The sequence below is a fragment of the Gekko japonicus genome, unplaced genomic scaffold, assembly GCF_001447785.1.
Source record: "Gekko japonicus isolate JY-2015 unplaced genomic scaffold, Gekko_japonicus_V1.1 scaffold470, whole genome shotgun sequence".
Classification (NCBI taxonomy): domain Eukaryota; kingdom Metazoa; phylum Chordata; class Lepidosauria; order Squamata; family Gekkonidae; genus Gekko; species Gekko japonicus.
This window is the reverse complement of record NW_015174856.1, coordinates 24613-48252: the sequence shown is the minus strand read 5'-3', so window position 1 is coordinate 48252 and position 23640 is coordinate 24613. Positions and strand designations below refer to the sequence as shown.

Sequence of the window (23640 nt, the reverse complement as noted above, 5' to 3'; positions counted from 1 at the left end):
GTCCCCCCCCCCGCCCGGGGCTGCGGGCCGGGGGGGGGGGGGGGGGGGGGGGGAGGGAAACAGTGAGGGCCGAGCAGCTTCCCGCTCGCCCCTCGCTTCAGTGCCGGGTTGGGGGGGGGAAGAGCAGTGAGGAGCCGGGGGAGAGGCAATGGGGGGGAGATCAAGGGGGGTGGAGGACACGGGGAACCGGCAGGATGGAGGGGTACTTACCTCCTCCTGCTGCTTCCTCCTCTGCCTCCCCCCCCCGCGAGTATCGCGGGTCCACCCCTTATCTTACTTAACAACCTAAATTTTGTTTCCAGTATTTCATAGATATATTTCTCAATGTTGTTAGTACCAGTATATGCCACAACCATGGATTCCTGCTTGTGCTTTCTGTCAGGCTGTGTGATGTTCATACTTTCGCATCAGACAGTCAAATCATATGCAGTCTTCATGCCCATCACAAACCCATTTCTCTATGTTCCTAATTACCAAATCTCCCACTACTAGTTGCTTTGTGGGAGATTGTCTTGAAGAACAAACACACCAACTGATGGGGGCGGGGGGAACAACCACCAGGGAGTTTTGGATGTAAAGATTATTATCAAGATGCGTGAAGAACTTGAAAATAAGGAAGAGATATTGGGGGAACCTTGTAGAATAAAGAGAAGATTTGAAAAGGCCACTTCTTGCATGAATCATCACATCCGATTATTTACAGATCTTGATTGTCAAGAAGAGAAATGAATATGCTTTACAGTTTGCAAACTCCTTCAACTGAGGCATGTATTTGGGGTTAGGTCTGTGTCACCTTTCCTTCTGAACACTGTATCACTTTTGTTCACAAACCTACACATTTAATAACAGAATCCAGTTAACACATATAGTAAATGATGCTGCACATTACTGCCATCCAAGCTGAGCAGTGCTGGGTGTCTCATTTGTGCACAGAGACTGCTTGTTGTGCAACTTGGTGGTTACTTTCTCTATGGGAGCACAGCAAGGAAGGGACTTCCTGTGCTGTTTTTCTCCTTCAGTGCACCCACGCTATATTCAACATAATTAGAGGAAAATTGGGTGAGGGTAAAAGGTTGTTGTTTTTCTGGCTGTTGTGCAGAAAAATGGTCTGCCCACTTATCAGAATGTTTCCCTTTTGTAGACTGTCTCAGAGATCAGTGTTGCTTCAGCAGATGGAGACTCATCTAGGAGACAGAGAGGCTGAGAAGACACGTCAAATGCAAGACGCTGATGCTGCTCACAAAAGAAATGTAGTACTTTTAAATGTAAGTTTTGATGCCTATCAATCACTAACCATATAATAAAATCTTGGAAGAAGCAAAGTTTATTTAACCTGTGGAAGTGATAAGCTATTCTTCATGCTTTTCTTTTGACAGCAAAGATGATAGGGATTCTTAGGAACATAAGAATTATTTTGTTGGATCAGACTGGTTATCTGTCTAGTGCTTTGACACTATCTTCCATAATAATGTCCATATAATATGTGCATGGCAGAGATGGTGTTTATCCTCTCAATCCTGAATATGGAGGATCAAGATTAAGGTCTAATAGCCATTCATAGCCTTTTTCACCATGCTACTGTAAAATCTCAGATGACACCCCTAATGGACTAATCATGGAAATTAATCGTCATAATTTCAGACCCTCAGCAAATGCCATATAATACATTGAATAAGGCAGTAGGTCACACAGGACATCTTTCTGGCTTTTCATCCATATTTTTAGAGTGGCTGAACTTTGAGCATGTTCTTCACAATACCTGCTTTAGGCACTCTACTGAGCTATTCACAGATAGCAGGTGACTGAATTTGTTGCTGCCTTATGAGTATGCTTAGGTTCCAAATCAAACACCACCCCCATTTCATGGTCTCAGAAGTTTTGAGGTTCAGTGTATTATTGTAATGAACATGTTTAAATTCTTTCTTACTGTAATACTTGAGTACCTCTGCTCAGTGTTTACATGGAATAACTGCATATGGGGAGGGCCACAGAAAGATTCACAGCTCTTACTTGAAATTATTAAAGACAATGACATTGTTCGTCTAATCTTGTAAAGCATGTTATGCACATAAGAACTAATAGTCCAGAATATGAAGAATAATTTCTGCATTCTTGACTCTCTCACAGAAATAAAGGATAATTTCAAGAGGCCCGTTTGTGTTACACTGAGACAATCTGGTATCAGTTTCTACCCCCAAATGCTTGCAAGCTTGTGTGTACAAGATCTGGTATATTTCCACTGGCAAAAGTGCTTCACATTAAAATGATGGAGGTGTGTTTTGATGGAGGACTTGTAAATTGTGGAGCTCTGCATGAGGTGCACTGGCAGAGATAATGGGTTGGATTCAGACTAAGAAGACAGTTTCCATTGATTCCTCCTTCCTCCTACTGATCCCTTCCCCCATGTCATTCCTTAAGGTATCTGTCCCCCAGGAGCAGCATTTTGTGGAGATCAGTGGGCTTCAATGAGAGAGGAGGTAGAAAAGCGCCATTTTGCAGTTGAAAAATTTAGGCTGGATGCAACCCAATATCTTCAGGGGCACATTCCCCTTCCTCACCCATCTAGTATCAGAGCGTGTGGCCAGATTTTGCCCTCACTGTAATGTTGTCAAGTTCAGCGCTTTTCTTAATTTGACTGAATGGCAGCCATTCCCTTATATAGAAAAAATAAAATAAAAGGTATACTCAGAAGTGTCACTGGGGTAGAGCTCAACTTGTTCATTACCCCTGTTGACCCCAGCCACTGAAAATCAAGCCTCTCCCAATTGGCATTGCCCCTTTCTGATTTCTTTTTGTTACTCCAGAAAGTAATGAAACATTGAGACAGTGGTATGGAATATTGGAAATTGGCTTTTATAGATCCAAATGGAAGCATGAAAGTTTGTGTTCTGGTTCTGGGAGCCTTTGGGAACCAAAGATGGAGTCTAGATTGACAAAATCTAAAGAGGTAGATGCCACCTTGTATTTCTTACAGTAAGTGTTTTGCCTGGTAGCAGTTATTTCAGCATGTTGTGTCGGAAGCAGTTAGCAGTGAGGTGCAGAAGTACTACACTGAGGGAGCTCCAGGCTATGGAGACTTAAATATCTTCCCTCCTACAGTATCCTCTGTAAAGATTAAACAGTCCTTTTGGGTACTCATACAGTCTTTGCAAATACCGTGCTTGGAGGTCAGTATATTTCTTTCCCACCTGATCACCCATACAGGCAAAGGGTATCTCCACAAATGTTTAAGACAAACCACTTTTCTAGGAGTTAGCCAAGACGATAGAAACCTTTTCATCTCAATTTTTTCTGGTTTGTTCTGCTGTCTCTAAGAAAACCATGTCCAACTAGATGATTCTTTGCTTTAGGCAAGTATAAATATAAGATTCGCCTTTGATTTAAAGGGCCTTTTTAATATTTTGACATATTTGATCTTTTTGCAAATAAGAGGTTGTGATGGACTGCACTTTTAAAAGCTTAAAAGTGCTGTGTAAACAGAGAAAGAATGGTGAAGGGTTAATTCTTCACAGAGCCAGAGAGCCTTGAGTGACAGGCTGCCCCAAGCAATCTGATTGGTTAGCATGAGCTGAGCAGAGAAAGTCTTGAGAGGGCTACATGCTGAGGAGAATTTCAGTCAGATTTTTGCCTTGACTGAGTTGAATTCAGCCTTCGCTGAAAGCAGTTTGACACAGACAGGAGAACTGGGAGAAAGTTGGCAAGGAAGTTTGGGAAGTAGACAAAGACTCCCATTCAGGCCAAGGAAAGGGGAATAGATATTCTAGAGAGAGAAGAAAATTTCCTACCCAGTCAAACAGGGAGTTAATTCTAAAGAGAGCAGAGATCCCTGGTTTGGTGTGGTTAGAAACTGCCTTTGGAAACCTTAAGAGTTAGTTTAAAAACTCAAGACGAGTATTGGTGTTTCAAGAGAAGAGGTTTGGGTACTGGAAGTGTCCCAGCCTTCTGGAAACCAAAAGAGTCAGAGAATGTTCAAAGAAAGTGTACTGATGTGTTTGGGGAAAACATTGAAACAGAAGCCTCTCAACATAGATAAGTAACTGTGGCTGCGGTCACACGGAGCATTAGCCACGCTACAGAGATGGAAGATAGGCGGATTTTCCGGGCGCGATCACACCACAACATCTGGGAAGCGTAGAGCTCCCGTGGCTCACTCGAGGCTTCCCGCCGAAGATGCGCCTTAAAAAACTAGTACCTCCGAGGGATGTGGCTCCAGAGCAAACTGATTGATGCAGCGGCCAAATGGCTCGCTCACCACTTTGATGCCAGCAGTAGCTCACCAAGTAGGATTTTTGCTCGCAAGACTCTGCAGCTTAGAAGGCGCATTGGTGGCCACCCTAGGACGGCCACGGCTTGGCACGACGACGCTCCCTCCCCCCCCACGGTGCATGGCTTACTTCTAAGAAGACTGGGGGGGCCTTTCCGGCTGCCGCACCGCTTCTCCCGGCTGTTGCTTATCCGGAGCCTTCCCTGTTCCCCCTCCCCGGATAGGCATGCGCACGCGCAGAGCCCCCTCCTCTTTTCCGTACCCCCCCCACTCCTGGCTCGGCCTGCTTGAAAGGAACTCTCTGCACCGGGCGACAGAGGGGGAGGTGCAGGGGGGCGTGGTGGGGGGGCGGCTGGCTGAAGCTCCTCCTGGAGGGGACCGGATGGAGGACACAGTTTGCACTCCTCTGCAGCCCTGGAAGATGGGACGGCTGCCCGCGCAACCCTGCGTTTTTTTTCCCCGGGGCAAACAGCCCCCCCCCCCCCCCCCCCGCATTTTCCGGCCCGTGTGACCGGAGCCTGTGAATAGCTTAAGAAACTCTCATTAGCCTGATTCATAAGAATTATAGTCTGTGCATGTACTGGTTTTCCCTCAGAAATTTCAACCCCTGATTTCACCTGATTTTTCCCCTCTATGTGAAATGAAATATTTTGTTATTTTTGAATTTCTAAACACCTTGAGTGCCATTTAAGTTGTTTAAGTGAAAGCAGGCTCCTGATCCTTCCCTCAGTTTCCTGGGCTGAGCCAACAGCCAAAATATCATATTGTGACAGGGTGGAACAGCCAGAGTTCTTCAGCAAAGACGAAAACACATTACTAGGGTGGCTCAGTCAGTAAAGGGAAAGAAAAATGGAGGGAAAATCTTGCCTTTGGGGGAGGGAAGTGGACAGGGTCATGATAGAGGTGTTCTAATCAGCCACTTGTAGTTCACCATATATTTGATAGCTGGTATGTTTGTATTGGAGGAAGCCTCTTTGCTGATTGTATATGGTGATGCCTCAGATTTTGTATTGTATGGCTGCGGTCAGACATGCCATTTGGCATGCCATTTGGGTTTGGGAAGTGCTTCTATTACCTCTGTTGGAATTTGACATGGAGTCACGTGATCACACATCCTGTTTCGCTGTGGGCTCACTGTGTGATCAGATGGCACATTCAGGTGCATGGGGGGTTTGCATTTTTTGTGCATGCGCATAAACAAGGAATTGAACCCCTGCGCGGAGAGTTCTCCGTGGAGGGTTTTTGTGCATGAGCATCTTCACTTCCAAGAAACAACTCTGCTTTCTAACCTCCCTGATCCTATGAAACGATTATGCGGTTATGCGCATACTGCTAAGCGATCAAAAAGAATAGTGCCAAGTCAAGATGGAATGGGCAGGCCATCCTGACAGCTTGAGAGTGTGCTTGCACTATCAGACAGAGGGAAGTATGTCCATGGCCCATCGGAACCAGTTAAGATCAGACTTTCCCTGGAGTCTTTATTTATGTGGTGGGGCAGCACAGGGTGCTGACGACTGCAGGACCTTTCCCAGATGTTGCTGTCTGATCATGCACTTTAGATCCGTCAGGCATTCACAGCTAAGTCGGATCTAAAGTCACGTCTGACCACACCCTAGGTCTCCCCTTCCTTCTCCATTGCTTGAAAAGCAATGCTACTTTAACTCTTCCACAGATGCATATACAGCTATGCCTTAAAATCCATTCACCTTGTTGCTTTGCTCTTTCATGTTGTGGTGTCGTGTTTTGTGACAGTGTGTCTTTGTTTTATTTTTCTAGAGACATCCCTGGGGCAGTACAGTCTCAAAGAGTGGGGATGTGTCACCTCTTTCTCTGAAAAATGGGAAATTACTTCCCTTTAATTGCTTTGTTCTAAACATGTTATGACAGATCACCCACTCATCCACTCTGCTCTTTTTGGAGCTGAGGGTTCTGTAACCTTCTTGTGCATATTTCATTTGAGTGCATATGAAATTATTCTGTCTGGAGCTGAAAAGGAAATTTGCACATGATGGGACTCCTAGTTCTTCACGGGAACTGGCATTTGGACACATTTTTGATGGAATGAGCAGTTTAGAGCTTGGAGGAGTCCCAATATGATTTTTTTTTTTAAGAAACAATTGAAGAATGGAAGTGAAGTGGTTTGGTTTGATGGTGGCTGTTTTTGCTTTGAACCACATCCCAAAGTGGACTAGGCTAACCTGATTCAATACATTTTTTCCATGATCGCAGCACTTTCACATAGGCATTGCAAGGCAGTGACCTTTTACCTATGCACTTCTCGCATACAAAGTAGAAGGCTTTTGCCCTTCTCCTGTTCCAGATGGTCACATTGCAGGTAGTTCAGAAAAGGGATTGAAGGCCATTTTAAAAATGGGAAGCAGAAGCCAATAATGGCATAGTTGCTATATGGGATAGATTTTCGGTATCTGTATGTTCTATCCTCCACAATAGTACAGGTGGAAAAAAATAATCTTTCTTGTTGATGCCATAAGATTTATTTTCAAATTTTATTTTGTATTTACATAGTCATATCCGCTATCTCTTGTAAAGGCTATGACAACTGTGTATCTAAAATAATAGCTTACAATGAAGTAACAGACCACCTTAATCACAGAGTAGAAATGTTTAACATCTTCCAAATTATACAAAGCATTTTCTGTCTGCTTTTGAATAATTTACCAAAGTGTCAGAAATGTTAGAACAGTCGTGGAAGAAATAAAAGCATATGTATGACCATCAAAACAAATTGTCTGGCAGAAAAATCAGCATTAGTAAGTTTAGATATATTAATTTTATTCTGGCTTTAACAGACATGCAGAACTACAGATGCTTTCTGATAACAAAATAAAACAGGAATGAGATCCATGCAGAATACTATATTAGAACCTTGAAAATAAGGTTCAGATTTATGTGCCAACTTTAGAAAATTGTTCCCGATACCAGGCATTGTACATTTCACAGTTAGCATGTGGAGAGTTGTTGATTTGGCTTTCTCAGAAATACACCGATGCCATGATGAGGTGTTGTTGTATTTGCCTGCATTTAAATCAAATTGAAAAAAACCCTGCTTCGGATACATTTTTAGCTATGAAAAGGGTTCTTGTTTCTGTTGCTTACAACTGAAATGTTGGACTTCCAAACCTGAGAAATGGCTGAAGCACAAATATTCAGACTTGGCTAATTATACAAAGAATAATATTGGGAGGGGGGATTGGGAATAAGCCTCATTACTCGAAATTTAAGGATATTTGCAGTATAATCCTATATGAGTTCAATGAGATATATTTCCAGGAAAATATTCCAGATAACCATGCAGAAGTTCATGCTGTTATTCTAGCTCCCCCCCCCCCCCATGTTGGGATAGGCGTTGTTCTGTTCAATTTGTTTTTTCCATAAGTACTTCTAATGGGGACATTATTGGGTTGAAATTCCAATCATTGTGGAACAGTTATAAAGTCAGAATCTGATTGACTGGCTATAAACATTCAGCCAGCAAATGTATTGTGGCTCTTAGAATGGGGAATAAGTCTCAGCACACTTTTAGTGAGATGTTATCAGACATGTTCTCAAAGTTGCCAGATAACTATCAGAGAAGGAAGGTATCTCTGATTAAACTGGTAGTGTCTGCAGGACACCACAAGATTCAGCTGATACCTTTTATTTTAACCCTCCAGCAGTTTTCCTAATGCAGAGTGTGCTTAAGTGTCTGTAAATGTAGGTGTCTTATAATTGCAGTATAGCTATCTAGTCTTTTCTGTTCCTCATACTTCTCATCTTAAAGTAGAAGTTTTTATTATGCATTGCAGAGATGTTTATTTGTCCCTCTGTTCCTTGACTCTTTTCAGAGATGTCTAGGATATAGACATAAAGCCATAGTGTTTGACATTGTGGAATCCAAAAATTGCCTTTAATATGGCAGACGTGTCTGCACTGCAGACTGTTCAAGAAATGAATTGCCAAAAGCAAACCCTGTCACCAGACCTTAAAGGAAAAATCCCTAAATACTTGATTGCCTTTAGCTACCAGTGGGTATGCAAAGGTGCCATCTAGTCTTTCCATGGCATCATTTTTTCCTTTCCTAAAGCATATTTCACTTTCCAGCAACAATTTCTGTCAGTGCCTGTCATTCAGTCAGCATTATGGATAACAATAGACTTCAAAATATGCTATAACTGGAGAGGAACAACAAAAAGACACATCTGGTATGCAGGCCATGCCAAAGTTCCTTTCTCTCCTAAAAATCAATGCCATTTTCTTTTTCCCCCCAAAGTACTTTATTTTCATATCACCATAAACACCCTTTTTGCAAAAATGAAAGTAAATGATGGTCTTGGCCTGGATTGCCTTATCCTGGAGAAATATGCATAGGACAATGCTGAGGAAGGAGAGTGCTGCCTTAAGAATATGGTGGTCTGCCATTTTTTTTAAAAAATAGCAAACCTTAGGAATGAATGGAATTTCAGATCATTCTGACAACTAAGTTCTTTGGGCCAGGACAGAAATGTTTTGGAAAGTACTGTAGGAGTCTATGTGTCATGGTACATCTGCTCTGTCATTTAAACTCTGGAGTTGTTAGTCTGACATTGTGAACTACCCTTTTTTATAGAGACTGAGAGATGTCTGATGTGGCTATAATTGCATTAGTGTAGGAAGGAGGGAAAGTTGCATTTTTTTTCCTGACCCAGCACTTCAGCAGTCATTCAGATGGTCACTTCTGTTCATTGTCTGTAAATTTCATCCAAGTCTCTCAAGCCTAGCTTGTCTAAAGTGGCGTTAATTTCTGAGAATATGCCAATTGGCTAACCTGTTCATTGTGAATGTCCTGACTTTTTGACCTGTTGCTACAGGATCCCTGCTCTTCTAAGCTGCCATGGTTGGAGATTTATAGGAAGCCCCTTTGGGGAATTTCCTTTAAAAAAAAAAGAAAACTTGATTTTTTAAAATGCCTTACTCTTCACACTCACTCTCTGCTCCCGACGCTGCCATCTGCTATCCTCCATTCTTCCATCTCTGTTCTGCATTGGCTCCTTCACACCCCACTCCCACGCCCCTTCCCATCTCTCTTAATTTGTCCAAAAGGCCTGCGCTTGATCTCTTTAATGTTTGTATATGAAACTAAGCCCACAAGGGAGAGGAGGGAGTCACAGCTTTAAGGAGGCTTTTTTTTTTGTCAAACTGAATCTAGTTCTCTGTGAACCCAACACATGGAAAGTGGAAGCCCATGTGCAGATTTCCTAAGAAAAGCTAATAGAGGTGAGTTTTCATTATAGCTTGAATGTCTGGTGAACAGCTTGCTGCCTCTCTACATCTTTGTGCACATGTTATGCATGCATATTAGCACGTCATCTTTGTCTTGAGCAGTGAAGAGCTTCAACAAAATTGCTTTCTTTCTTTGTAGCTTTGTTACTTTGTAGCTTTCTTTCAGGAGGGGTATTGGCTTCATCACGTGTGAATGGCAAATGCTTTCACTCTGAATCGTGAATCATCTTAACTGTAAATTACCCCTAGTGCATCAAGTTGAAATCATGCAGTTGGGGCTCTCAACGAGAATTCCTCTGCAATAAAAGCAACCCTCTGACACCTTGGAGGTGTTTTGTCAGGGTACAGCTGATTCATTTAAAATCTCCATGATATTGACCTTATTCCTCAGAGTTATTTCCTGGAAGATTTTGTCTTACAAAGTGAATAAGGATAACCATACCTGAGAGAGCCAGTCACTTCTGTGGAGTAACGATACACCATTTATCAGTGTAATAATCTTGGATTTGGGCATCATTTGCCTTGATGCTCCCAGGAATAAGGGCCATATCACACATTGCACAGCAGCTAAATTAAGTTATGCTCTCGATGGGGAACCACAGACAGCCCCAGACCCCAGAAGGGTGTAACTTAATGATATGTATGTTTGTAAATGTGTGGGTTTTACACTTGGAGATGTAAAAACATTTTAGATATACATCTGAAAACATAGTATGTGAAGAGGGGCTACCACTGAATCAGAGATCAGAAGAGAATACAAGCTGAACTGGAAAGAGGAACTAGATCAGTGACTCTAGTGATCAGTGAACACCCAATGTTAAAAGGAAATAAAGTGAACCATGCATTTGACCCAGAAACATCAAAGATAACTGGGATAATGCTGAGGAAAGATCTCCTTGAATATACACAAAGCAGAGTCCCCTTCCAGTCATCCAGCAAATACAGAGAGAGTGCATATTTGTGTCTTTGGGTAGCTTCTGGAGCTTGACACTTGAGGGTCCCAACTTTTACCTACCTGAGGCTGGGCAGTGAGGATCAGAGACAAGGAAACTGTTGGAAAAGAATTTGTAGGTCAGAGCAGGCAACTGGACTAGAAGAAGCAGGGGTCAAGTTGAGAATATGCTGTGCAGCTAACAATGTAATACTTCAGTTGTAAACATTAAGACTTTTTTTGTTTGGACAAGAGTTTATAAGCAAGAGTTGATTTTTGGATTTTTTAGAGGTGTTACATTCCACAAGCCCTTGTGGATTATAAATACAGAAATGAAAGGGGGGAGGAAGATGCTAGCCCATCCATGTACAATAGTTTAACTGCAGTGCTGCCATAACAAAATAGCTGTGATGCTGTACTGTCATTACAGCCATTCCTGTGCATCTATTCACTGCATCAGCAAGTCTTTGTTGAGCCATCAAACCCAGTAAATATTTAGCTTTTAGGGTTAGATGTTTTGGCTTTTTTCCTCTTAGCTTTTCTTTTTATAAACCTACCTTTTCATGCTAGGAAAAGAAGAAAACCCACAATCTATGGGATATAGTCATTCCTGAGTGTAAGCTCCATAGCCCCTGAAGAGCATTATGCTTGGCAGATAAGAACTTACTGGTGGTCCAGTCCCTAGCCTGAGGAACATTCGGCTGTCTTTGACTAGGGCCTGGGCGTTTCCTGCCCTGGCCCCAAGCTGGTGGAACTCCCTGTCGAACTGGGCCCTGTGGGAACTAATGCAATTCCACAGAGCCTGTAAGGCAGAGATGTTCAGCCAGGTGTTTAGTTGAGGACAGTGATAGTTTCCATCTGTCTGGTCCTCCTCTCCCCCCCCCCCCCCCCCCCCCCCCAGGCAGTGGCACAGTCGGTAGTCAATGTCATCTTATTAGGCTGTTTGTTGTATTTTTTTGTATTTTTACTGCTTTTAATTGTTAAATTAATCTATGATAGTTTTTTACTGATGTACCCCACCCTGAGCCATGCTTTGCAAGGGAGGGCGGTTTAAAAATCTAATTTAATAGTAATGCTAATAATAATAGACAGGACAGGGAGGGATGGGTTGGTGTTGATGCTGTGTTGTACATCAAAGAGGGCATAGAATCAAGTAAGTTAGAAAACATTAACTCCCCAGCAGAAGTGATATGGGTGGGAATATTAGGGTTACTTAAACGTGGGGGTGTACTATTGCCCACCTGATCAAACCCTTGAAGATGTTATTATAGTGGGAGACTTAAACTACCCTCACATTGACTGGGTAAACATGTGTTCAAGCCATGCTGTGGAAATAAGATTCCTAGACATCATAAATGACTGTGTCACAGAGCCAGCCAGAGAAGGTAGTCATCTTGGACTTGGACTTCAGGGGGTCTGAAGACCTAGTGAGAGATGTAGAGTTTGTTACACCAGTTGGTAATAGTGATGAGAATGCCATTAAATTCAGCATGCAGGTCAATAGAAAGTTACCCCTAAAGTCCCAAACTGTAACATTTGATTTCAAAAGAGGGAACTTGACAAAAATGAGGGGAATAGTAAAAATGAAGTTGAATGGGAAACACAGGGGAATCAAATCCCTAGAGGATACTTGGAAGCTGTTTAAAACCACACTAGTTGAAGTGCAAATATAATGTATTCCTGCCAAGGCACTGCCAAGTCTAAAAGAAGGCCTGCATGGTTAACAATGCAAGTCAAGAAAGCTATAAAAAATAAAGAGGCTTCTTTTAAAAAGTGGCAGGTCTGCCCCAATGAGTTGAACAGGAGAGACCACAGGCTCTGTCAAAAGAAATGTAAGTCAATCATTAGGCATACAAAAAGAGATTTTGAGGAGCAGGTTGCTAAAAGCATCTAGATAAACAATAAACCTTTTAAAATATATCTCCAGAGCAGGAAACCAGCCAGAGAAGCAGTGGGGCCTTTGGATGACGCAGGAATAACAAGATTGCTAAAGGAAGCCAGCAGAGAAGCTTAGTGACTTTTTTGCTGCTGTGTTCATTGTGGAAAGTGTGGGGCACGTACCCATGCCACAGCCCCTATTTTCAGGAAGGGAGTTTGAAGAACTGAGCCAAATTGAGGTGACCAGAGATGAAATTTTGAGAAGGTACCTCACCAACAACTCCTGAGTAAATTTAGCAGTCACGGGATAATAGGACTGGGTCTCTTATGGATTAAAAACTGGTTAAATGACAGGAAGCAAAAAGTAGAAATCAACAGACAGTTCTCACAATAGAGGGAAGTAAGCACCGAGTTCCCACAAGGATCCGTTTTGTGGCCAATAATTTATTCATAAATTATCTGGAACTTGGGTGAGGAGCAATGCTCCCTCTAAACTGTGGACTTTTGTGAGCAAAAAATGTACTTTGTGAGCTTACTGGCATTAAAGTTGTGAGCAAGTGATTTGGCTACTGCATAAAATAGTTTGCTCTGGAGCCATCCTTCCTGAGCTAAGACAAAAATGTGTGAGCCGGAGGCTAAAAAACTGTGAGCTAGCTCACACTAACTCATCTTAGACGGAACATGGTGAGGAGTGTAATGGCCAAGTCTGCAGATGACAGAAAATTATTCAGGACGGTGAAAACGAAGGCTGATTGTGAAGAGCTCCAAGAGGACCTCCATAAACTGGGTGAGTGGGTGACAATGTTGCAAATGAAATTCAGTATTGATAAGTGTAAAGTGATACACATTGGGACAAAAAATCCCAATGTCAGGTAGAGGCTAATGGGGTCTGAACTTACTAAGACTGAGAGGGGAAAAGATCTTGGGGCTGTAGTGGATATTTCAATGAAAGTGTCAACCCAGTGTGCTGCAGCGGTGAAAAAGCAAATTTTATGTTAGGGATTATTAGGAAGGGGATTGAGAATAAAATGACCAATATTGTAATGCTCCTGTATAGATATATGGTCCGGCCTCATTTGGAAAACTGTGTACATTTGTGATCACCATATCTCCAAAAGGACATTGCAGAACTGGAAAAAGTACAGAGGAGGACAACCAAGATGATTAGGGGATTGGAGCACCTTCCTTATGAGGAAAGGCTGAAGAGTCTGGGACTTTTCAGTTTAGAAAAGAGATGACTAAGGTGGGGCACATGATAGAGGTTTATAAAATTATGCATGGGTGGAGAGACAATGAGAAATTTTTCTTCCTCTCCCAAAGTACATGAACTCAAGGGCATCCAATGAAGCTGATGGTCTCTAGGTTCAGGATGGACAAAAGGAAATACTACTTTTCACAGAGAGTGATTAAAATGTGGAATTCACTGCCAAAGGATGTAGTGAGGGCCACAGGAATGAACAAAGGGGATTAGATAGATTCATGGAGGATAAATCTACCAATGGCTACTAGCCATGATGACCTCCACATTCAGAGGCACTAATCCTCTGAATCTGAGAGCCAGGAGGCAATATCTGGGGAAGGCCTCAACCTCTATGCCTTGTTCTTTGTAGGGTTTTTTTTAGTTTTTTTAGTTTTTTTTTTAGTTTTATTAGTTTATATATAGAAATGGGGAAAGGCCATCCTGAGGAACTGGTTGCCCACTATGTGAGACAGGATGCTGGACTAGATGGACCACTGGTCTGATCCAGCAGGGCTCTTCTTGTGTTCTTATGTTCGACATGAGCTGGATTGACTCCATAAAGGAAGCCACAGCTCTCAGTTTGCAAGACATGAGCAAGGCTATTAACAATAGAATGTTTTGGAGGACATTAATTCATAGGGTCACCATAAGTTGGATGCAACTTGATGGCACTTGACACGCACACACCTTTGCCCTGATTTAATTCCCTCCTCCCTCAGTGTCCTCCCCAACTGCAGTGAGGTCTGTGTAGCGGCATTTACTCCCATTCATCCTTTCTTACATTTACTTCTCTCCTTCTTCTGTGCTGTTTCTTCACTGCCTGATTTAAGAGTGTAAGTAACTTGGGGGCAGAGGCCTGTCTCTTTATGTCCTTGCAGTAAAGCAACATGTACCTTGATGTCACTTATAAATTGCTGACAACATTTATGGCTAGACTAATATCTTGGCTTTCATATAAAAATAATAAAATATATGTGTGTGTATTCTGCAAGGATCACCATTTTAAAAAGATTTCCTGTGTGTGTGTCTGTGTGTGTTAAAGGATATAGAAGCAGCAGAGAAAAAACTGCAAGCAAGAGAGCACTTACTTCTACACCCTGATACTGTTACTCTTGAGGTAGAGTTAATGGTGGTCCCATCTTTTTCTATGTTTTAACATAAATGTTTATATTCTTAATGTTAATATTAAATGATAATATTCTTTAAAATGCAATCACTGCTAGGTCCTAGTTCTTTGCAGCAGCTTCTTTCTATGGCTTTTCATTAGGCTAAATGTTAAAATCAAGTGTTGCAGTAAGGAGCATCTAACATTGCTTTTAAGTGGATGCTAAACTCCTTTCATGTCAATAATTTCAGGTTTCGATATGTTGTACATTGTCATCGTCGTCAGATTTTGGAGAGGCTTGAAGTTGCTTTTTAGACACGTTACTAAGACAATATATGTGAAGAACAATGAGAGATGGTGATACTGGGTGGTACAGGAATGTCACCATCCCTGCCACTGAAAGAAAAAGTATTTGGAGGCTGTTTTTTTTCTGTCTGTGCCATCTTTGGGGATGGGCCACATTCCCTCAAGGTCACTAAGGAGAATGAACAGTACCAAACTAACACAGATGATGAAAATTGCAGGTGGATAAGGAGAACCACTTCCCTAAGGGTGCCTTCCCCCAATCCACCACCAATTCACTCTTTTGTTATTGCAGTGGATAACAGGTCTCCACTCCCTCAGAGTAGGCATGAAGGGAATTGTTTAAATTAATCAAATTGTATCAACATTTTTTAGTCCGTGGGTTAGATCCAAACTTCCGCAAACTGCAGGATGCAGGTTTCCCTCACTTTTCCTATCTCCCCACTCTTTCCTGATAAAGCTATTGCTGAAGGTTGGGGGACCTTCCTGAATAGATGCCATCTAAGGAGCTCTCATTTTTATTTGCTTATATATTCAGTACATTTCTGTCCCTCCCTTGTTCCAAAAAGTTCAGGGGCATATACGTGGTTCTCCGCCCACCTAGTTATCTTCACAGCAACCTGCCTGTGAGGTAGGTTAGGCTGAGTGAAAGTGACTGGCTGAAGATCAGCTGAAGAGTCTCATGGCAAAAGAAGTGATTTGAACATGGGTCTTCCAGGTCCTAGTTGAACACTAACCACTATGTTACACTGGGAACTGGGTGAAATGGCCCCTCTGTCACTCATATATGATCCGCTTCCACAGAGGCCTTCTGTTCCTGGAAGTTTGAATCCAGCCTTGTGCATTTAGTGTCTAAGAGATCAAGTAGTTTAAAAAAAACTGCCACAGTTGTCATAGAAAAGTATAGATTTGGACCTTTGATAGACAGGCATTGCTCAGTATTCAAGGGTCCACACTTGCCCTAGTGATAATGAAGAATCCCAGTACTCTTTCCTAGACTGGAACAGAGGGATTGGGGGGGAGGGGATCATCCTTGTAGTCACTCTGCACATTTCAGGCACTCAGAGTGCCGCGTGACTGCCAGGATGATCTGCAGCCCCAAACTGAAGTCATCCTGAGTTCCATGATGAAAGAGGCAGGATATGAGTAAAGCTGTATCGCTTGTGAGTGCCTGCCTATTGTGACAACCCTCACCCCCTCGGCCCGGCTCCAGACTCAGGAGGAGAGCTCAGGCTCATCTGTGGCACACTGGCACTCCAAGTGCTTGGGAATCACAGCAGTACATGAACAAGCTCCAGCTTCCTTCCTGAGCTGGGGAGGAAATGGAAGGGGAGGGGGGTGATCCCCGATCTTGAAGTGTGCTTTTCAAAGTACTCCGAGTGCTTCAGAGGTACACACCTCCCTCGTTGAGAGAGGGATGGAGGCTCTTGGTTACCAACAGGAAATGTTTGCCAATTACCAGTGGCAGCCAAAATATGTGAACTTCCAGAGAGACCTGGTTTTGGCCACAGTGTTATTTTACCATGCATTTTTTTTCTTTCACATTCGACGTAGAGAGCAGTTGATTGTTCATTACATGTGAAATTCATTCTGAAGCTATTTGAACCTGATAACTTCAAAATCCTTTGAATTAATACAGTTCGTTCATGCGTTTTTGTAAATGCCAAACTATTTTTAGATCCCAAATAATTAAAATGATCTTAGACAGGGATCTGAATGTTTGTAACCCAGGGAATGATTCTGTGGTTCGGAGAAGCATAACTCCTGTGTAACTAAATGAAACCATTATAAAGTTCAAGGATTACTGTTCTAATACATTATTCACCACAAGAGGGCACATCCAATCATTGCAAATTTACTCTAGGAGTTGAAATCCTTACAGCCTCCATTATGTTGTATAATTGAGGGATTTGAGATTTAGCACCAGAGTAGTTTGGCCTTTTCTAAATTACTTCCCACTGAAATAACCTTTAAAGCACAGTGCATGTTTGGACTGTTTTGTCATAAACATAGCAGATTGCATTGTAAAGCAAAGTTAAATTGTGTATCGTATCTTTTCCAGACTCTTTACTGGGCGAAAATAGAAGAGTCCATTCCCAAGTGGGAGCCGTTTTTCCTCGGAAGAACTCAAGCCCCTGTTGGTGTGAGAAAAACCAAGCAACAAAGCCACACAAGCAACAAAGCCACAAACAGACCAATACCAAGATAAACCGGAAACAAAAATCGGACTTAGTTCATTGTTAGGAATGTATTCAAGCCTCCAAATACTGGAACATTAAATTGCAGTGTAATTGTTTTTTGTGTAAGCCTCGTCAGTTCTAAATCTGCATGGAGAATTCTCCATAACAGACAAATGTATGACAGGCAGTGTAATGCAAAGGTCAGAGTATCCTGTTAAAACTGGGGAGATTCAAGTTCAGATCCTTACCTAGGTATGAAAGTTTCCTGGGTCAGTCACACACTGTCTCTTAGTTCTTCTTCACCTGGTCATTGTGAGGATAAAATGGAGAAAGGGCGAACCATGTATGCCACCCTGAGTTCCTTGGAGCAAGGCTAGGAAGATGGTCTCCATGGGAAAGTATCAAACACAGAATGACACACTGAAATATGGAAGCCGACCTGTTGAACTGAATGTTCAGAATAAGGAGGAGTACAATCTATTTCTCATCCTTCACTTTCACAGAGGAATGGTGTCTTTCACCACTACAAGTGAAATCAGATCTATCAGTCTGGTTGTTTGCATTATGAAAAGTATCGTCTTGGTGTGGTGAGGAGGGAGTGTATCATTTATACCACACTGCAGGAGCTGAATTTAGCTGGAAGCTGAATGACGCAGCTGAACTAGAAAAGCATTGAATTTGTGCATTCCCTTTAAGTTGACCATATCCCTCCTTCCCAGTGACTAATAACAGGGTTATGCGTATAAATAAAGGTTTAAGATCTGTACACAATTTACGCTTAATCTTAGACATGGATTTTTGCACTGTGAAGTAAGCGCCTTGGAATCACAAGTGGTAGCAGGTGGGAGATGTGGAGGGTGTCAAGAGTTGAAATGCAAAAGAAAGAATGGGTTTCATTTTTGTATTAGATTAGAGGCTTAATAGGTTGTTATTCTGTTGAACTAAGGGATCATATGCATGGCCAAACGACACTGATGTTGAAGCAATGGCACCAGTGTGACATAGGTTTACACATACACTTGAAGAAGAGTAAATTAGGGCAGGGACTTATACCTCTGCCTGGGATACAGTAATACTGTAAGTGGTATGACATTAGTAGTGAGATTCAGCTCTGTTCATTTCTACGGTGCCGCTCTTAAAACCAGTGAACATGCAGTCAGGCATGTGCTCTCTTGCACCACTGTAATAGCTATGACTTGCTGTAAGGGAACTCAGTTTTTATCAGGAGAGGTGAAATACAAATCTTTTCATCCTCTGTATTACCTATATGTGCCTTGTTCTCTGTTCATCCACACATGCAAATCAATGTTGTATCATTCCATTCTGTCCCAAGCATGATTTTTTCCCCCGTTAGTGACCAAAAAGTTGTAACTGGATTAGCCCAGCAAACTTTGGGCCTACCATAGGAACATTTTTGATTCTCAGAAATCATAAACCAGTCTGTAAAGGGGAAAGTCCACCTGTTGTCTTGCCAGCAGGGCCAACTGACTGCCTTCTACACGTGGCTTCTTAGGTAGCCTGTATTGCATCTCCTAGATCTCTGCATGTTTTTATTTCTTCCTTTGATTTACAGTTACAAAGGTTCACATTATCCCACAGTTATTTGCCTGGATGCTCATTTTTCTTCGTCAATTAATGAATAATGATGAGCGTTGTGTGTAAATATATATTAGTGAGATATTCTCAAAAGTGGTTGGTGTAGGGGTTTTGTTCGTTTAAGGGATTCTTGTGTTTCGTTTGATGCTGGTGGATTTGTTTTATATCTAGAGGTTAAACACTTGCTTTATGGAGAGCCAGTTTGGTGTAGTGGTTAGACGCACAGACTCTAATCTGGGAGAACCAGGTTTGATTCCCCGCTGTTCCACATGCAGCTGCTGGGTTGACCTTGGGTCAGTTACAAGTTCTTTCAGAGCTGTTCTCAAAAGAGTTCTCTCAGCCCCACCTACCTCACAGAGTGACTGTTGTGGGGAGGGGGAGGGTAAGAATATTGTAAGCCACTCTGAGACTCCTTCGGGTAGTGAAGGGCAGGGTAAAAATCCAAACTACTACTACTCTTCCTCCCCCTCTTTTTCTTCACTTCCCCCTCCCACTGCACCCTCTGGAAATCTGCTTTTGAGGATTGGGGAGCACCCCAAAACACTGTGCTGTGCAGCAGCGGTAGGGAGGACTGCAGCAAGAAGAGGAACTGTTGCAGAAATCGCTTTCCCTCACTCTAGTGTGTATATGGGGGAGCAGGGGTTCCCAGCAAAAAAAGTGACCCATCTTCTGATAGGTAGCAGGGTTATATGCTGTGATTGTCCTTTTGTTTCCCATTGCTGTGATTGGCTTGTTCTAGGATGCCTCTTGTCAGGTGGGCATTTTTCTTTACCTCATTGGATGAGAAACGCAGGAGGCACCACACCTGCGGGTAGAAGTAGGAAAGCAGCAGCCTGGACCATGAAATGCCCTGGAGGAGGGGAAAGAGCAGGAGGTGAGAGTGAACATTCCAAAGAGGCAAGGAGCGTAGTGGATGGCCAGCAGAGGGAGCAGAGACCCTACCACCACATGTTTTTCAGAAAGGTTCAAAGTGGTGTGATGTGTAACCATACTTTCAGAAATCTCTGGCTGGCTGTACCGCTTGCTTTTGTACTCTTCGATAGCTAAATTTCAATTAATCAACTTGTATTACCCAAAGATTCCAAATGAACTGCCATTTCATGTCCCCCCCCTCATTTTAAAATAACTGCTAGAAGTTTGCTGTCAACTTTTTTTTCCCCCCTGCTGCTGAAGTGCCCATTAAACTAATCAGGTTTTCTAATTTTTTTAACAGAAACTGCCATCTTAGAACTATCCTGTTGAGTGGGTGTTGGTGTTTGTAACAATAACGTTGTTTTCATAATATGTGATGGCAGATTAGCACGCTTCTCTGCAGTGTTGTTAACAGTTGTAATTAAGGAATAAACAGTAAAGGGTGTCAGTCCGATGACAATTTCATCTATAGTGTCACAATACAAAATGTCACAAAATATTACTGTTATATAACTACAAAAATATCAAATTAGGCTTTCATCTTAGAAGCAGGGAGGGTTTTTTAAAAACAACAACAAAAAAAACCTGGCATAGAGACCGTCGCAATTTTATACCTACTCATTCTGTCATGAAGACAAGTTGGTAACATTTTTTTCTGTAACACAGCAGTTTGGTTCTCTGCCATGTCGTCATATTGAAAGAACGTATGAAGAACTGATCTACTCCAGTTTAGGGGTTTGTGAACACCACTGCATGGGGAAGGAGGGAGATTTTGGCATGTGTAGCAGAGGTTGGTCTTTTGTTTTCAGGGTTTTTTTTTAAGTGTATCGGCTAGATACTCAGTGTCCACGCAGATTGTTAGCAAATATCCTTTAAGCTTTTCTTGAAAGAGGTTAAGTCAAGTTGATGAAAAGTAAACAAGCGCTGGGAATCCTGTTGTTAGTGTTCAATTCTTTTTGTTGCCCAGTTCCCCACGTGTAACGTGGATCTCCCTTAGTAGATACAGTCAATCACTTCTAAGGAATGCAATGCAATGCAATGCAATGCAGTATATGAAGAAAGGAAATGGGAGAAATGGGAATGTCCTTTTTAAAAAACCCTGTTTCTGAAAGCACTTTTCCTCTACTGATGAGCTGCCTTTTGAACCACATGCTGTTAGCAACCCCTTTTGTGATGCCCCTTCCGTATCTAGGCCCTCTAACTCCATGTAAAGTGATGTTGCTTAGGCAGGCTTGTAAATTAAAAAAACACAGCTCAGCTTGCTGCTGCTGTTTTACTTAATTTTCAAAAATTAATCAAACATGCAGAATGATTTTCTCCACTTTGCCTTGTCTCAATGAGGCTACCATTATTTCTTTGTGAGTTTGCTGATTTAGATGTGGTGCTTGCTTGATCCTAGGACATAAGGTGGGTAAAAACAAGTAAGAGTACCAAATTCTTTCCAACTGAGGGCTTTTTGAAAAAATGTATACAAGTGTTCTTAAAAAATTAGATTGTACTATGTTTTGTCAAGAGGAGATGTTTAAAAATAGTAGGGGAGACAGGCTGAATGCCTTCATGTAAGTATCCTACCCTAAAGGAATTCTACAGTAAAGTTCTGATTAATTTCTGTGGTGCTGAGATGATGTCCAGCTACATAAATATACAGAAGGTCTACAGATACTATCCAATATAGATTTACAGTGCAATCCTAAACAGAGTCCATTGAAGCAAGGAGGCTTAGAACAGGGTAACTGCTTAGGACTACACTTTAAGCCCATTTTTAACGCACCTAATTTTGTGATAAATTTCTGCATTGCAAAAGGAGTGCCAAGGACACATTTGCTAGCTGGAAGGCAATCAACACTCCTTCTATCCATACTCCCATCTCTGGCATCCCTGGTCTCTCACTGTATCCAACTCGGGCTTGGAGAATCCAAGGCACTAACTACAACTCCAGAGCCAAGCTGAATCTGTATTGAAAGTCCTCTTCCAGTTACTCAGTCCACATGGGCTATAGACAAGCAGTTTTCCAAACTACTGTTGTTTTGCTTCTTGTTTGTTTCAGTCAGAACCTTCCCTGCTTGGTGCAGAGAATAGCCATTTCTCTTGGTTATGTAACTTGGCCGGGGGGAAAGATGTACATAGATTCCATTCTACAATGGGGTATCACCAAAAGCCATTTCATAGCAGACAGTTCTGCATGAAATCCACTTGGTTTGTTATTTTTGCTGTTGTTCAGTCACACAGTCGAGTCCGACTCTTCGCGACCCCATGGACCAGCTCCCGCCAGGCCTTCCTGTCTTCCACCATCCGCTGACGTTTGCTCAATTTCATGTTCGTTGCCTCTATGACACTGTCTAACCATCTCATCCTTTGCCGTCCCCGTCTTCTTTGACCTTCAATCTTTCCCAGCATCAGGGTCTTTTCCAGTGAGGGCTCCCTTTTCATTTGGTGGCCAAAGTATTTGAGCTTCAGTTTCATTATCTGGCCTTCCAGGGAACAGTCAGGGTTGATTTCTGTTAGGATTGACTGATTTGATCTTGCAGTCCAAGGGACTCTCAAGAGTCTTCTCCAGCACCATAGTTCAAAAGAATCTATTCTTCGGCGCTCGGCCTTCCTTATAGTCCAACTCTTGCAGCCATACATGACTACTTGGAATACCATTGCTTTGACCATGCGAACGTTTGTTGGCAGGGTGATGTCTCTACATTTTATCATGCTGTTTAGGTTCGCCATTGCTTTCCTCCCAAGGAGCAGGCGTCTTTTAATTTCATGGCTGCTGTCACAGTGTGCGGTGGTTTGTCATATTAATATCCTATTCATCCTCTAAGGAATTCAGAGTGGCTTACATGGAGTTTCATTTTATTTCCCAACAACAGTCCTGTAAGTTGAATTGGGCTGAGGGGTAATGAATGAGCGTAACAACGGAATGAAGATCTGTTCCCCAGTCCACATACAATACCCTGATCACTGCACTATATAACCTCTCTTCATTTTTTTTGTTCTGTTGTACAGAGATGTGGTTTATTGGCTGACTAGTTCTCACATTTCATCATTTATTCATAGAATCATAGAATGTTAGAGTTGGAAGGAACCTTGCAGGTCATCTAGTCCAACCCTCTGCACTCTGCAGGAGCATAGCTGAAAGATAGCCCTACATACCTACAACATACCTGAAAGATGGTCGTCCAGCCTCTGCTTGAAAACGTCCAGCGAAGCATCAACCACCTCCCGAGGCAGACTGTTCCACTGCTCAACCACTCTTACAGTTAGGAAGTTTCTCCTGATATTTAGCCGGTAACGACTCCCTTGTAATTTCCACCCATTAGATCTAGTCTTGTAATCCGGAGCAAGAGAGAATAGATCTGCTCCATCTTCTACATGACAGCTCTTCAAATACTTGAAGACTGCAATCATGTCCCCTCTAAGCCTTCTCTTTCCCAGGCTAAACAGACCCAACTCTTTCAGCCTTTCCTCGTAAGACTTGGATTCCAACCCTCTCACCATCCTGGTTGCCCTCTTCTGGACATGCTCGGAGCTGGTCAACATCCTTCCAAAATGTGGTGCCCAAAACTGGACACAGTACTCCAGGTGAGGCCTGACCATAGCAGAATAGAGCAGAACTACCACCTCCCTTGATCTGGACACAATGCTTCTGTTAATGCATCCTAAGATTGCTTTAGCTTTCTTCACAGTCACATTGCACTGCAGGCTCATGTTTAGCTTGTGATTAACCAGAACGCCTAGATCCCTTTCACATGTGCTGCTGTCAAGCCAAGTCCCTCCCATTCTATATCTATGCCTTTGATTTTTTGTACCTAAGTGTAGGACTTTGCATTTGTCTCTATTGAAATTCATTTTGTTTGTCCCAGCCCACTATTCCAGCCCATCTAGATCATTTTGAATCCTGACTTTGTCTTCTTCAGAATTAGCAATCCCACCTAACTTCGTGTCATCTGCAAATTTGATAAGCATCCCCTCTATGTCTTC

At 42.4% G+C, this 23640-nt stretch overlaps 1 protein-coding gene across 1 annotated transcript in view; it reads left to right on the top strand.

The window, feature by feature from the left end:
• LOC107121664 (chromosome unknown open reading frame, human C3orf14) overlaps nt 1–17237 on the top strand; it is a 28780-nt gene extending 11543 nt beyond the window's left edge. Inside the window, exons 3-5 of the mRNA XM_015424630.1 lie at nt 1142–1265; nt 14615–14689; nt 17043–17237. Of these exons, the coding sequence (XP_015280116.1) occupies nt 1142–1265; nt 14615–14689; nt 17043–17189 (346 nt within the window). The 3' untranslated portion in view covers nt 17190–17237. The remainder of the gene's footprint in view (nt 1–1141; nt 1266–14614; nt 14690–17042) is intronic.
• Nucleotides 17238–23640: the final 6403 nt, after the last annotated feature.